The sequence below is a fragment of the Salvelinus fontinalis genome, chromosome 31, assembly GCF_029448725.1.
Source record: "Salvelinus fontinalis isolate EN_2023a chromosome 31, ASM2944872v1, whole genome shotgun sequence".
NCBI classification, from domain to species: domain Eukaryota; kingdom Metazoa; phylum Chordata; class Actinopteri; order Salmoniformes; family Salmonidae; genus Salvelinus; species Salvelinus fontinalis.
This window is the reverse complement of record NC_074695.1, coordinates 39,717,999-39,732,340: the sequence shown is the minus strand read 5'-3', so window position 1 is coordinate 39,732,340 and position 14,342 is coordinate 39,717,999. Positions and strand designations below refer to the sequence as shown.

At 40.9% G+C, this 14,342-nt stretch overlaps 1 protein-coding gene across 1 annotated transcript; it reads right to left on the bottom strand.

Moving 5' to 3' along the window:
* Positions 1-1,025: 1,025 nt before the first annotated feature.
* On the bottom strand, positions 1,026-12,253 carry LOC129830227 (large neutral amino acids transporter small subunit 1-like). The gene is made up of 12 exons (XM_055892621.1): positions 11,828-12,253; positions 10,802-11,193; positions 10,466-10,637; positions 9,939-10,064; positions 8,019-8,124; positions 7,587-7,631; positions 6,960-7,083; positions 6,663-6,766; positions 6,410-6,506; positions 5,897-6,046; positions 5,019-5,193; positions 1,026-4,487 (listed from the first exon to the last, which is right to left on the bottom strand). The coding sequence occupies exons 1-12, from the start codon at positions 11,904-11,906 to the stop codon at positions 4,378-4,380; spliced, it is 1,680 nt and encodes a 559-aa protein (XP_055748596.1). The 5' UTR covers positions 11,907-12,253; the 3' UTR covers positions 1,026-4,377.
* Positions 12,254-14,342: the final 2,089 nt, after the last annotated feature.

Sequence of the window (14,342 nt, the reverse complement as noted above, 5' to 3'; positions counted from 1 at the left end):
TTGTGACCATGGTGATTCCGATATTGTTTGTTTAAATCTATTAAAAGTAGAAAACTTTACAGACCATTAGTGATCTGGTTGAACTACAGTACATGTAATGAGGACATGAATAAGGCGTCCTTATGGTATAGCTGACCCTGCTCTTTCTTGATTAATCAATTGAGTTGACAAAATCTCCAGACACATCTTTTAGGAATCACAGATTTAAGAGAAATATTCTTTAAAGTCACAGAAACTATAAGATCATTTTTCAGTTTATATCCATTATTGCCTGTTTTTAGAATTTTAAACACTTTTTTGGAACGTTTAAAATTTGGATGCTTTGCTCCAGACAAGGGCATTTCCAGGCAAAGAGCTGACATGGAACTTAATAATATTGAAAGTATTTGGAAAATTCCCAAATGTCACGCCCTGACCTTAGAGAGATGTCTCTTTTTGGTTTGGTCAGGGTGTGATTTGGGTGGGCATTCTATGTTCTTTATTTCTATGTTTTGGTTTTCTATGTTTTGGCCGGGTATGGTTCTCAATCAGGGACAGCTGTCTATCGTTGTCTCTGATTGGGAATCATACTTACGCAGCCTGTTTTGCCCACTTAGGTTGTGGGATGTTGTTTTTGTTAGCTCTGGTGAGCCTTCAAGACGTTACGTTTGTTGTTCTTTTGTTTGGTGTTCGGTTTTTAATAAAGAAGCATGAACACGTATCACGCTGCACCTTGGTCTAATTCCACCTACGACGATCGTTACACCAAAACTAATGTTTTCCTTATAAAATGCCCCTAAACGTAAATGTTATGCTCAAATAATGCAACAAAAACATTTTTTATTATGTATAAAAATGTAGTTTTACTGCTTGACAAGGATTGTCCGGATGTTCAAGAGTCGCTGAGCTAATTTCTTGCTATTCTACACACATTTTGTCACGGGGCTTCTGGGTTCCCCTGCGGGGTGTGTGGTATGCCAGTGAATAAAATATGAAATGTGTGAACAAAAAAGTGTTTCTTAATTTCACCTCAAAGACACAGACCATTTGAACAAAAATAGTTTAATGGTAGATGTACCCGCTATGGTCACTGACATTTAAGTTACAATAGCTGACAGCGATACAATTGTTTCTTCCAATTCAAATAAGTATTTTACCATAACATTAAATACAATTAAAACCTTTATAGTACATAATACGCACGACTTTGTACACACCTGAACTGTGTTGTTCGATACATTTTGGGCCACAAAATTTTGGAAGTTGCCCCAAGAGTTTCTCCCTCATGCTGCCAATCATGAATATACTCTTACAAGACACAGATATATGAGTAATCTATTTAAACTTCCCTATTCCTTATACTTCCTTATTTACTCTCTCTGTAAACTCTATTCCTTCTGTGCCTGTCGAGCTTCTTCACAGTTTGTACTTTCTCTAACTCCAGTGACTTGTTGTGCTCTTGACCTATTGCGCCTACTTTCCAAGCCACTCAATAATCAAATGGGGGGAAATTATATTTTATAATAATAGGAGCAGTTAACATTCTATACTTCATCGTGTCCATAATTCAGTAACATGTACATGTTTGTGCAAATATTCTGTGCTGAAGAATTTCATTTAGGTATTTTTTTTTTGTCTTTTGGCTTGAACTGGTCTGGCTTGGGGTGAGACAAGGTTTGGACTGTGGTTGGGACAGCTGGTCTTAGATCTGCGCTTACAGTAATCGCTCCTTCAAAAGAGAAAAGACCCTCCATTATCCACTTACGATGCTCACAACATTAATTCTGGTCTGACATGACAAAGATATACATCAGTAGCGAAATAGTCATGTGTGCTGAATGTCGACATCAGACATCTGGCATGGTATCTGATGAGTACAAACAATACAAAACATTGATACAAATGTCTTCACCGAATACAATGGTTAAAAATGTATGGTGGAAAGTTGAGACACAGAACATTGGTTGAGTAGCTTGATGCCATATTCACAACTGCTTGTATCGAATAACATAAAACAATGTTTACAACAAAATATCATGAAAGCATGGTTTGACATAGGAACTGAGAGGTAACAGGGCATTGAGTATCAATACAAGCAACTGACCTGTGTAACAATAATCTTAAGGCAACACATCAGAATACAACACGGTAGAAATCCACAAATGTGCTTCAAATAGTGCTCTGTCGAATCAATTTGAAAATGTTTCAATGTGAATTTGAGTATGGGAAATTACTATGTGTTCCAAACATCGAATTTAAAACTGGTTACAAATATACAATGTTAACATTACATAAAGGACATTAAACTCCAAAATCAAGGGACAGAATGTGCTGTATGAGTTACCTGAATCAATTGATGTGTTTCTCATAGATGGATGGCCATTGTTCAATCACATTAAGTGAGCACTAGATTGTTCATTCAAATACACTGAGTTAAAAACATACCTTCAGTTATAGTGGGTTATATTATATAAATCAAAAGTTAAATATGTGCACTACTGGTCAAAAGTTTTAGAGCACATACTCATTCAAGGGTTATTCTTAATTTTTTACTATTTTCTACATTGTAGAATAATAGTCAAGACATCAAAACTATGAAATAACACATATGAATCATGTAGTAAACAAAAAAGTGTTAAACAAATCAAAATACATATTATTTTTTAGATTCTTCAAACAGCCACCCATTGCCTTGATGACAACTTTGCACACTCTTGGCATTCTCACAACCAGCTTCATGAGGTAGTCACATGGAATGCATTTGAATTAACAGGTGTGCCTTCTTAGAAGTTAATTTGTGGAATTTCTTTCCTTCTTAATGCATTTGAGCCAGTCAGTTGTGTTGTGACAAGGTAGGGGTGGTATACAGAAGATGGCCCTATTGGTAAAAGACCAAGTCCATATTATGGCAATAACAGCTCAAATAAGCAAAGAGAAACGACAGTCCATCATTACTTTAAGACATGAAGGTCAGTCAATCTGGAAAATTTCAAGAACTTTGAAAGTTTCTTCAAGTGCAGTCGCAAAAACCATCAAGCGCTATAATGAAACTGGCCCCCCTAAAGGACCGTCACAGGAAAGGAAGACTCAGAGTTATCTCTGCTGCAGAGGATAAGTTCATTAGAGTTACCAGCCTCAGAAATTGCAGGCCAAATTAATGCTTCACAGAGTTCAAGTAACAGACACATCTCAACATCAACTGTTCAAAGGAGACTGTGTGAATCAGGCCTTCATGATCAAATTGCTGCAAAGAAACCACAACTAAAGGACACCAATAATAATAAGATAGTTGCTTTGGCCAAGAAACACGAGCAATGGACATTAAACCGGTGGAAATTTGCCCTTTGGTCTGGAGTACAAATGGGAGATTTTTGGTTCCAACCGTGGTGTCTTTCTGAGACGCGGTGTGGGTGAACTGATGATCTCTGCATGTGTATTTCCCACCAGAAAGCATGGAGGAGGAGGTGTTATGCTGTGGGGGTGCTTTGCTGGTGACACTGTGATTTATTTAGAATTCACACTTAACCAGCATGGCTACCACAGCATTCTGCAACGATACGCCATCCCATCTGGTTTGTGCTTAGTGGGACTATCATTTGTTTTTCAACAGGATAATGACCGAACACACCCCCAGGCTGTTTAAGGGCCAAATTGAGATGGTTTGGGATGAGTCGGACCGCAGAGTGAAGGAAAAGCAGCCAACAAGTGCTCAGAATATGTGGGAACTCCTTCAAGACTGTTGGGAAAGCATTCCTGGTGAAGCTGGTTGAGAGAATGCCAAGCGTGTGCAAAGCTGTCATCATTGCAAAGGGTGGCTATTTGAAGAATCTCAAATATAAAATATATTTTGACTTGTTTAACACTTTTTTGGTTACTATGGGATTACATATGTGTAGTTTTGATGTCTTCACTACTTTTCTACAATGTAGAAAATAGTAAAAACAAAGAAAAACCCTTGAATGAGTAGGTGTTGTAAAACTTTGGACCGTAGTGTAGTTATCTAGATTTGGATGATTGTCTGAGGAACATACCAAAACTTGATGAAAATATGACTATTTTGTCTGTTCCCTGACTCCTCTTTTGTTAGCTTAATTCAGGTCAATTGAATACTGAAGAACAAAATAGGTAAAAATAAAATACAAAAGGTTAGGTAAGGTAAAATGTGAGGATGTTTGAAGTACTCTATACAACTGGAAAGTGGAATAACTGTAATTGAATTGCTGGAGAGAGTACACAGGGATGATATAGTATGAAAATGCATGTAAAATACAAAATATGTACACCGAAGCATACATATAAACCCTATATGTATAAACCCTACTTTACCAAGAGTCATGGAACTTTATCACAAAAGCAATAATGAGTGTAAACACGTAATGTTCCAACTAAAAGATTGACTCAGTCGTCCTTTGTTGTTTCGACTTCTTCAGCTACTTCGGCTGATTCCTTCTCTTCCCGCTCTTCTGGAACAGACATAAAAATCTTCTGGCAGAACAGAGTAAAGATCTCTGAGGAAAGAAAACAGCCACGATTTCTTTTTTAGTTGTCTTTAACACTCCGAAGGATACATTTCATTTGCACGAATGGAAAGTTTGCACCATTTTTAGAAGCACATGTGTAACGATTTAAAATTCAATGTATTATATATGTTTTTTCTTCCTTTAAACCTTTTTACTTTTTGTTTTATTTAATTTCGGGGAAACGATGGAATGTTTTTATCTGAGTAAAAAGAAATAATCCGATTTAACTGGATGTTAACCTTAGATACAAAACAGTTTGCGAAGTGCAAAAACAGAAATGGCTGCTAATGGTAATATCAAATAACCAGTCACAAATGTATCTCCAGCCTTGACAACCCATTACATATAGGCCTAGTTCACACTCAAGCAATTGATGTATAATGACCCATTTGACACATCAGTTGTGATACATGAGCTTGTGATTTATGAGTTTGCCTCCACATACTGTACATCAGTTGTGCTACCCACGTTTGAACTAAGCTAGTAACAGATATCAGAGAAATCACATGACCAGCTCACCTAGGATCTTCTTTACAACGTGGGGCTTCTTCCACTTGTACCCCAGGAGATAGGCGGGGATACCGGTGAGGATAATCCCGCTGCCTATCAGGCACTCAAAGGGAGCTGCCCAGAATGACACCACGATCATAAAGACACAGCCCAGCACAAACACCACAGGGACCACCAACCAAATCTGCCAGGGAAAATTTGATTAATGTACACAAACCCAACGGTTACAGGATGGAACTAAAAGAAACTCGGCTTCATATCACTTCGATCGTGCTATCTCGGATTGCATGGAAAACATTATTTTTGACTTTTTCCGGTCACTCATTTTAATTGTTATGCTTTAGGTGACCCAACTAAATTCACATAGAAATGTGAGTTATAGATATGTCATTCTCATTGAAAGCAAGTCTAAGAAGCAGTGGATTTGTTCTATGTGGGCTATTTCTATGCTTCCCATTCTTAAGTTTTGTTTTTGCGTCTTTTACTTTCGGGTTTTGTACACCAGCTTCAACTGCTGAAAATACAATGTTTTTAGTTATGGAAAATATATTTCACAGCAGTTTAGACGCTGCAATTATTCTCTTGTCACATAAATTAAAATTAAGCAAACTATTAGAATTTTACCAACCAGGAAATGGCAGAGCAATTTCTGCATAGTGCATCTTTAAGTAGGCCCTGTTTTATCATCTTAAAATGAATCCATCCTTCCTCACTTCCTTAAAGTAATCACTGATCTGACATGACATACAGTAACTGCTGAAAGCAATGCATAGGACATCTGGTGTACACCAATCCAGCCATGTCAGATCAGTAATTTATTTAAGGAATGGATAAAGGAAGGATGCATTTGAAGAATATTAAAACAGGTCTTATTACAGTAATGGTACCTTGATGGGTCTCCTGAGCTCTGGCTTGGTCCAGCGGAGCCACAGCAAGCCGGCGATTGCCATGCCCACACACAGCCAGGTGAAGAAGCTGAACAGGTTGATGACCGAGAAGATGTCCTTGGACAAGGCATACAGCATGGACAGGAAACACTGCAGGGAGACATTTGGCTCATGTATTAAACCTAATCTGTAGTCACATTTTGGGATAGATAATTGCATTCTTGCATTGTATATGTACGTTGACTATAAATTAGCATTTTTTTCTGTAAAACATTACCATTACACTTTTTTTTTAAATAATAAAAAATGTATTGCGATGGAAATAACTGCTATTCAGTTGCTATGTCAAATTTTGGGATGTACTGTATTTACCAACTAATAATCTATGCCAGATTGATTTGAGTTGATGACTATGATTTTAGCCTTGCCCAATTGTTAGTTCTCAAATTGGATCTCAAAATTTGAAACCAATTTACATGTTAAACCAATTTAGGGACCAATGGCAGTACTCACCGTGAAAATGAGGGAGGGCACTGGAGTGAAGAGGTCAGTGTGGACCAATCCCAGTGCAGCAGGAAGCTGACCCTCTCGAGCGCCAGCATAAAACAGCCTATGAGACAGACAGGCAAACCCTCATAATTGAGCATTTTGATACAATCTCCGGGCTTTAATTAAAGTATCAAATGACTGGATTAAACACACACAACCACACACAGATCTACACACACTCGTTGCAGAGTTATCTGTGTGTAGAACAGATACAGACCGTGCCGAGGTGAACAGGCTTCCGTTGACCGCTCCGAAGCAGGACAGCCCCACAAAGACAGGGATGAGCCAGGACATCACACCAAGATGATACTCCCCAAAGATCTGCAATGGGAAAGCGCTACCATTCAATACTCCAGTTCACATTCAATCTCTTCATCTTTGCTATTATTATAATGTCCCCTGTTGCCTTTTTGTTAGCAAAATAAATGATAGGTACATTATGAATGAAAAAGGGAATATCAGCGCACTGTTTTCCAGCTCCCAAAACATGATCTTTTAATAAAGCCATCCTTACCACAGCTACTGCCTCGGACTCGACCATCACACTCGGGGGGATAGTGGTGAAGTAGGCCAGATTGGTCAGTACGTACACCACAGTCACAATGGGCATGGAGATAATGATGGACAGTGGCAGGTTTCTGGAATCAAGGTCAAAGGTGATCAATGACAGATGATGTCATGGAGGAGCACTCATAATGTGTCAGCCAATCCAATTTGAGGTTATTTGAGCCAACTGTATTTCATTTCATTTCATGCAATTTCATGACTGTATTCAACGTGATTATTCTGTTGTTACATTGTATGAATGTGATACTAGTACTACTACTAGTACTGTGAATTTCTTGCTATCTGAAATGTCACGATCTGTCATTATCACATTGAAAAACACCTCCACGCAGTCAATCAAGGGCAATTAAGCACAATCAAAATGTTAGAGAACAATCATACACATAGTGATAGACATATTTACAGGGTAGTTGTGGTAACTCTGTACAATCCTCAATAAAAACTTCACAACACATAACCCACTGAGCACACACTGGTTGAATCAACGTTGTTTCCACGTCATTTCAATGAAATTACATTGAACCAACGTGGAATAGACATTGAGAATCGACGTCTGTGCCCAGTGGGAAGTCACCTCTCTGGATTGATCATTTCCTCTGTCACGTAATTCAGGTAATTCCTAAAGGAGAGGAAACAGAACATGATGCGTTATATAGTACAAGAACATTGTATAAAAAAGAATAATAATAGATTAGATTACTAAATCAGATTAGTAGCATAACATCAACCTTCTATAGTCTACAAAACTGGAAATACATTCATAGAATATAAGAAGCATCCTATGATCAGATAATCTTGATTGGTTGATGAAAGTCAGATGACAAAACCAGGGTCGTATTCACTGGGCACAAAACAGAAGAAAACGGAAGCACACTATTTAAAATTGCCCAATAAGAAGCGCTTGTTTACGCTTTCCATTGCATAACATTTTGAAACATTTTACTATGTTGTAACCTAATATGACTTGGGTGTAAACATGCCCTAAGTTGTGTTGCAAAGGCCTTACCAGCCACCAAAAGCAAAGAGTCCACTGTATAGAGCCAACACAATGTTGTCAACTCCCCATTTGCTGCCTTCAAATGCCAGTTCTGGTGTCAGGTATGGCACATCACCTGTTTAGACACAGACAAGAGAGCAGCATTGATATCACTGCTTGGCAAAAGGGACTGACTCCAACGAACTGAGAATATCAACACTACAGTATATCACATGCATGAATGTTTGTTGCATGGAATATGGTAGATACACACACACACACACACACACACACACACACACACACACACACACACACACACACACACACACACACACACACACACACACACACATGTCCACACACACACAAAGAAAAAGGGTTCCAAAACGGTTCTTCGGTTGTCCCTTTTGAGTTCCAGGTAGAACCCTCTGTGAAAAGGGTTCTACATGGAACCCAAAAGGGTTCTTCCTGGAACCAAAAGGGTTCTACATGGAACCAAAAAGGGTTCTTCAAATAGTTATCCTATGGGTACAGCTGAAGAACCCTTTTCGGTTTCAGATAGCATCTTTTTTTCCTAAGACTGTATGTGTGACTACGTTTGACTGAAAGACATGACATTTTGAGAAATAAATGAAAGAAAATATATTTTCTTTGACACAGGCTGCACCCTCCAAACACCTAACCCTGGGTTAGTCCGTCTGCCATTGATGCACTGAGAACACAATGTTTGGCAGTTGACATTTCAATATGAGGAGGGAGACCTTTTCGATGATAAGAAACATCTATAGAACTCAATTATTCACACAATGTCCAGTCCAGTGTTAAGCCTACTATAGAGGCCTACATCAGAGAGGGAAGATGCTGTCAGGATTGACTTTATTGAGTGAAAAAGAAAAAGGTTGTTTTCTACTCCACTGTCTTGTCTACCGCTTCATTTCAGGTGTAAATGGCATGGCTTCCACTACTTGGGAATAGATTTGGAGCATTGCATGATCCATGTGTTATGTCAACTCAGAGAATCTGCTTTGCATACTGTACATATGTTTCTCTCTCTCTCTCTCTCTCTCTCTCTCTCTCTCTCTCTCTCTCGTCCCTGAACAAGCAGTAGGGCGCATACCAATGAAGCATTTGGTCCTTATTGTCCATGTTGGAATATATTAACATCATCTGTAGAGGCAAACAATGAGACTCTTATGAGTTGTGGATATTCGCGGTCATCCTACATCACAGGCACAGTTACAATAAGATGAAAAGGGTGTTACAACACTGCAAAATGGCAATCTCATCAAGATTTTGTAAAACTTGTTTTGTATATATTTTTAACAAGATAATGAATTATATTTCCCTCTGTCTTTCTCTTCAACGTTATAATCTGCATAAGAGGTAGAAGATGCTAGAGAGAGGAACCTGAAAAAACAGACACCTCTTAGTTTCAGATGGCAGTGTTTTCGTATTTCCCCCTGTCCTCCTCTCTAGACTTCAGAATCTAGAAAGCACAGCACAACAAGCTCACCGCCTAGTTTCCATGGCAACCCTACATGCAGCACCATGTTAGCCGGCGTGGCAGCGGGACCAGATGTAGTGCGAAGAAAAAGATGGCTGGACATTATATCTCTCGGATGGGTGGGTTGTCTTTACATACAAAGCTATTTTGCTATGAATTCATGAGGTGGATGCAAATAGCGTACATTTATAGCAGATAGGTCTATGATAGGTCTATGAACATATTACAATATAAATAACAAAATCCTTTTTAGCTTCACTTTGGTATTTTATAAAGACGTTGTTGGTGAAAACTCAGATTAATAATCACACAAAACTAGCTAAGCCGTGGCAAAAGACCTTTAACAAGCACTAACCTATAGACAGGAGGAGAGTGTGTGTCAAACGCATGTCAAACGTACCCACACATACACCAGTACATGTGTGAACTGGGTGTTTCCTTACCTGTACTGATCTGAATGAAACCGAAAATGATGATTATGATCAGGGCCAGGAGCTTTGACGCAGTGAACAAGTCCTGGACCTTGGTGGCAGCCCGCACGCTGATGCAGTTCACAAAGGTCAATGATGCTGAGAGAGGGAAGCGCAAGGAGAACATCACTGCACCTCATAAAGCTAAATTGCATGTTTTTTGTTGTTGGTTTTTTTTCATGTCATTTGTTATTTTAGAAAATAAATAAAAGTGAGAGAAGATCAGTGGGGGAAAAAAGGTCCCTTAAAGGGAGGGAGAGTCCAAAATTAGACAAAAAGGAGGCCTGTGTATTGCAGCAATAGTACTGTAGCAGATGTAGCTACATACAGATGTAGCTGTATCAAATATCTACTCAAGCAGCTGGCTGAGAAAGACCTGATTGGTCAATGTGTGTTACAGTTTGTGGCAGTATTTGAATATAGTTCACTATATATAAAAAAGTATTATCTCTGCAATGTACAGGCCACCCGATTCTGGTGGCAATGCTGGTTATACTCACTGAGGCAGAGGCAAGCGATGAGCTTGGCGGCACTGTCGGGCACACTGCAGTTTGGGTAGAGGGGCTTGAGCAGGTAGGTGGCGAACACCAGCGACACCACGTACTGGGAGGATGGCCTGATGATCAGCATCTCCACCCACAGCTTGAGGAAGGCAGCCAGCTCGCCGTACACCTACAATACAATACAGTTCAACTTTATTAATCCATTTGTGAACAACAGAGATTTGGCTTCTGCTCATATCTCAACCTCTCCAAATGCAGTATTACACATCACAGACACACACACACGCACACGCACACGCACATACACAGCCCCCCAACCCCACACACATGTACCTCCAGGATGTAGGTGTAGTCTCCACCCGACTTGGTGATGGTGGTGCCCAGCTCGGCGTAGCACAGGGCGCCCATGGTGGACACCACACCGCACACGGCCCACACCACCAGCGACAGACCGGCCGAGCCAGCCTCCTTTACCACCCCTGTGGGCGTGATGAAGATGCCCGAGCCGATGATGGTGCCGATGATCATGCCCACGCCGTTGAAGAGCGTGATGCTGCGCTTCAGCTCGATCTTGCCGCCCGCTGCCTTGGCTGGGGAGGAGGCATCGGCAGTAGGGGTGGTGGCTGCCACGGTGCCGGTGTCGTTAATGGTGGATTGGGACGGAGGCTTGGATGGAGACTTGTCCGGCGAAGGAGGCTTGTCTGGGTTGTCCGGAACCGCCTCAGCTGCAGGAGGAGGAACGGGGTGGGGGAGGAAGGGGGAGAGGGTGGGGAAGAAGGTAGTACAGAGGAGAGTACACGAGAAGGGATTGTTGGCACACTGATAGTTCAGGAGTTGAGTAGCACATGGATTTTACATGGAAATTGTAAATAGACTGAAGGCTATGCCATAAAGGGAAAGTAAGAGGATGCAAGCAGCATGGGGGGGGTCATAACATATCCCTGCAACAAATCACATTACATTAGAAAACCCTAGCTGACCCCCATACCACCTCACTGAGTAACAGCCTGATAGCTGTGCATGACCAAATACATATATATATATCCATAAATACATGCATACATTGCTGCACCAGATCATGCAGCAGCCTATGAGCGACTGATGCAACCCTACACCATGTGGTGTCTAGGCTAGGCTACAGTGTGCGTGTGTGTGTGTGTGTGTGTGTGTGTGTGTGTGTGTGTGTGTGTGTGTGTGTGTGTGTGTGTGTGTGTGTGTGTGTGTGTGTGTGTGTGTGTGTGTGTGTGTGTGTGTGTGTGTGTGTGTGTGTGTGTGTGTGTGTGTGTGTGTGTGTGTGTGTGTGTGTGTGTGTGTGTGTGTGTGTGTGTGTGTGTGTGTGTTATGTAGCGGTGTACCTACCCTCCATCTTCTCCTGGCCCTCGGCTGCCTTCTTCAAGCTCTCCAGGCTACTCTGTGATTTCAGCTCTGGCTCTGCCATCCTGTCTTCCTTTAGCCCCTTTCTCTCCTTTTCCTTCCTTTCTTTTTGCTCTCTTCCTCCTCCCTACGCTTCCCCTCAACTCTCTCTCTCTCTCTCTCTCTCTCTCTATCTATCTATCTTTATCTTTCTCACACCTCTCTCTTTCTCTCTCCTCCAATGTCTACCTCCTTCTTTTACTCTCACACGCTCTCTCTCTCATACACTCTGTCTCTCTCTCGCTCTCTCCCTCTACCTCTCATCCCCTTTCTCTCCCTCTCGCCAGTGTACTACTGTAGTGCAGGAGAGGAGGCAGCAGACCTAGTGTGGTGCTTGATGTGGTGATAGTGATGCTGCTACCTAGCCTACGCCCACTTATGATGAATGATGGGAGCGATAGAGAGCTCAGCTCAGAGAGGGTGGAACTAGGTCATTGTCAGATTTGGGGGGGGTGTGTGTGTGTGTGTGTGTGTGTGTGTGTGTGTGTGTGTGTGTGTGTGTGTGTGTGTGTGTGTGTGTGTGTGTGTGTGCGGCTATGTACTTTGATGCGAGCGTGACACACGGACAAAGGATGCAAAAGCTCCGGCGCACTCCATCTAGTGGCCATGATAGGGAAATCCAATGTCTTTGTTCTCTCTCCCTTGCTGAAAAATTAATGGGGGGAAATAGAATGGGTCAAAAAGAGTGGATCAACATTTATTTGATGGAGTATAAAGCTTTAAAAAAACACTGTCCATTTCCCTTGGGGTACAATCCTTGCTTCTTACTCTTTGACCAGCTTTTTTAGACCTAACCAATGACTACAAGGGAAAATAATATGGAGGTAACCAAACATTTTAAGCCCTAATAATATATGGATACGTGTGATGATTGAATATGACATTGAAACCCTGGCTGTCCCTGAGTCCTGAGTCATCACCATATACAAGCTGTGTGTGTTTTAATTATCTCCACTAGATGGCATTCTAACATATGCATTCACATAGATAATGTGGTTATGCTTGTGCTTGCTTGCTGGTCATTTCTGTTTTGCTACATCCAGGCTCTCCTTTGTCAGTGCGATAGATATGCAAGTAATGCTAACGCATGAACAGAACGGGGCTCATTCTCAGAATGCAATTTTTTCCAAATGTACCATAGTGCGTTTTCACCAATGGTACATTTAGAAAAAAATGCATTCAGAGAATGAGCCCCGTTCTGTTCATGCGTTAGTATTACTTGCATGTCTATCGCACTGACAAAGGCGACTCGTGAATACCAAGCTCCGTTCCATGGAACATCTTAGCCACCAATGGCAACGCAGAGTATCTGCGATCGAACGCAGGGCACTTTCTGCCATGTGTCCGGGGACTTTCCCCTAGGCGAGAATGGAGAAACTTCGTTCTCAGCTAGTAGCCTAGTCAACAAGCCTTCTGAATGCCCGTATGTTAACTTGCGACTAGAATCTTTATAAAGGTTGAAGAAGTAACACAGGTTTAACTAACGGTATATAACTATCGAAGTAGAATTTTTAGGGTCATAGGATCCCCTTTTCCAACATTGAGCATTTATTGCAAAGACTTACTGACAAAGAATATTGTAAGAGTTGTAATACTAAAAGTACTTCCTAAATCCAGAGCAAAAATTCTAAAAGGATCATGGGTAAATTTAAAGAGACAGCGCCTATAGGAAAAAAGAACAGTCGTCTTTAAACTAACATATTCAGTACATTTCTCAACATATTTGTGATGATTGTTACTCAAACAACAATCAACTCATTTGTTTTGATTCCAATTAATAAATGTTTCTAAGTAAAATTATGATTAATTGATTATAATTAGAGTTTGTTCAAACCCCAATTGCAATGCTCCCATGCCTTGATCTTGTTTTCCATATGGAATTACATGCTGCCCCTCATCCTCCCGCCCTTCTACACATCTACTCTCATTCCTACAGTACCTCCTTATTGTCTTTCACTGCCTCTTTTCAACCTCTGGTTTTCCTTTTCCTCATCCTATATCTGGTCTTCCATCCTCCTCCTCTTGGGGGGTTATTGTAATCAAGCACGGGGTAACTTGATCCATGCTCCCCCGTGTCTGTACAGTCATATCTGACGATCATAACAACTTTATTTTCTCCTCCCATTATCTCTGTCAGTAAAATTTATTAAAAGAGAGACTGACCACTCCATTATACAGAGGATATTTAATATTTCCATAAATTTGTCTGTCTGTCTGTCTGTCTCTCTCTCTCTCTCTCTCTCTCTCTCTCTCTCTCTCTCTCTCTCTCTCTCTCTCTCTCTCTCTCTCTCTCTTTCTGTCTCTCTCTCTCTCTCTCTCTCTCTCTCTCTCTCTCTCTTTCTGTCTCTCTCTCTCTTACACACACACACACACACACACACACACACACACACACACACACACACACACACACACACACACACACACACACACACACACACACACACACACACACACACAC

Bases quoted from the DNA above. Each gene is read 5' to 3' on its own strand.
- LOC129830227 (XM_055892621.1), bottom strand. From the start codon at position 11,906: ATGGCAGAGCCAGAGCTGAAATCACAGAGTAGCCTGGAGAGCTTGAAG. The intron at 8,125-9,938 runs GTAAGGAAACAC...GTGTCTAAACAG, and splicing joins TTTCATTCAGATCAGTACAG to GTGATGTGCCATACCTGACA. The intron at 7,632-8,018 runs GTAAGGCCTTTG...CCTCTCCTTTAG, and splicing joins CTCTTTGCTTTTGGTGGCTG to GAATTACCTGAATTACGTGA.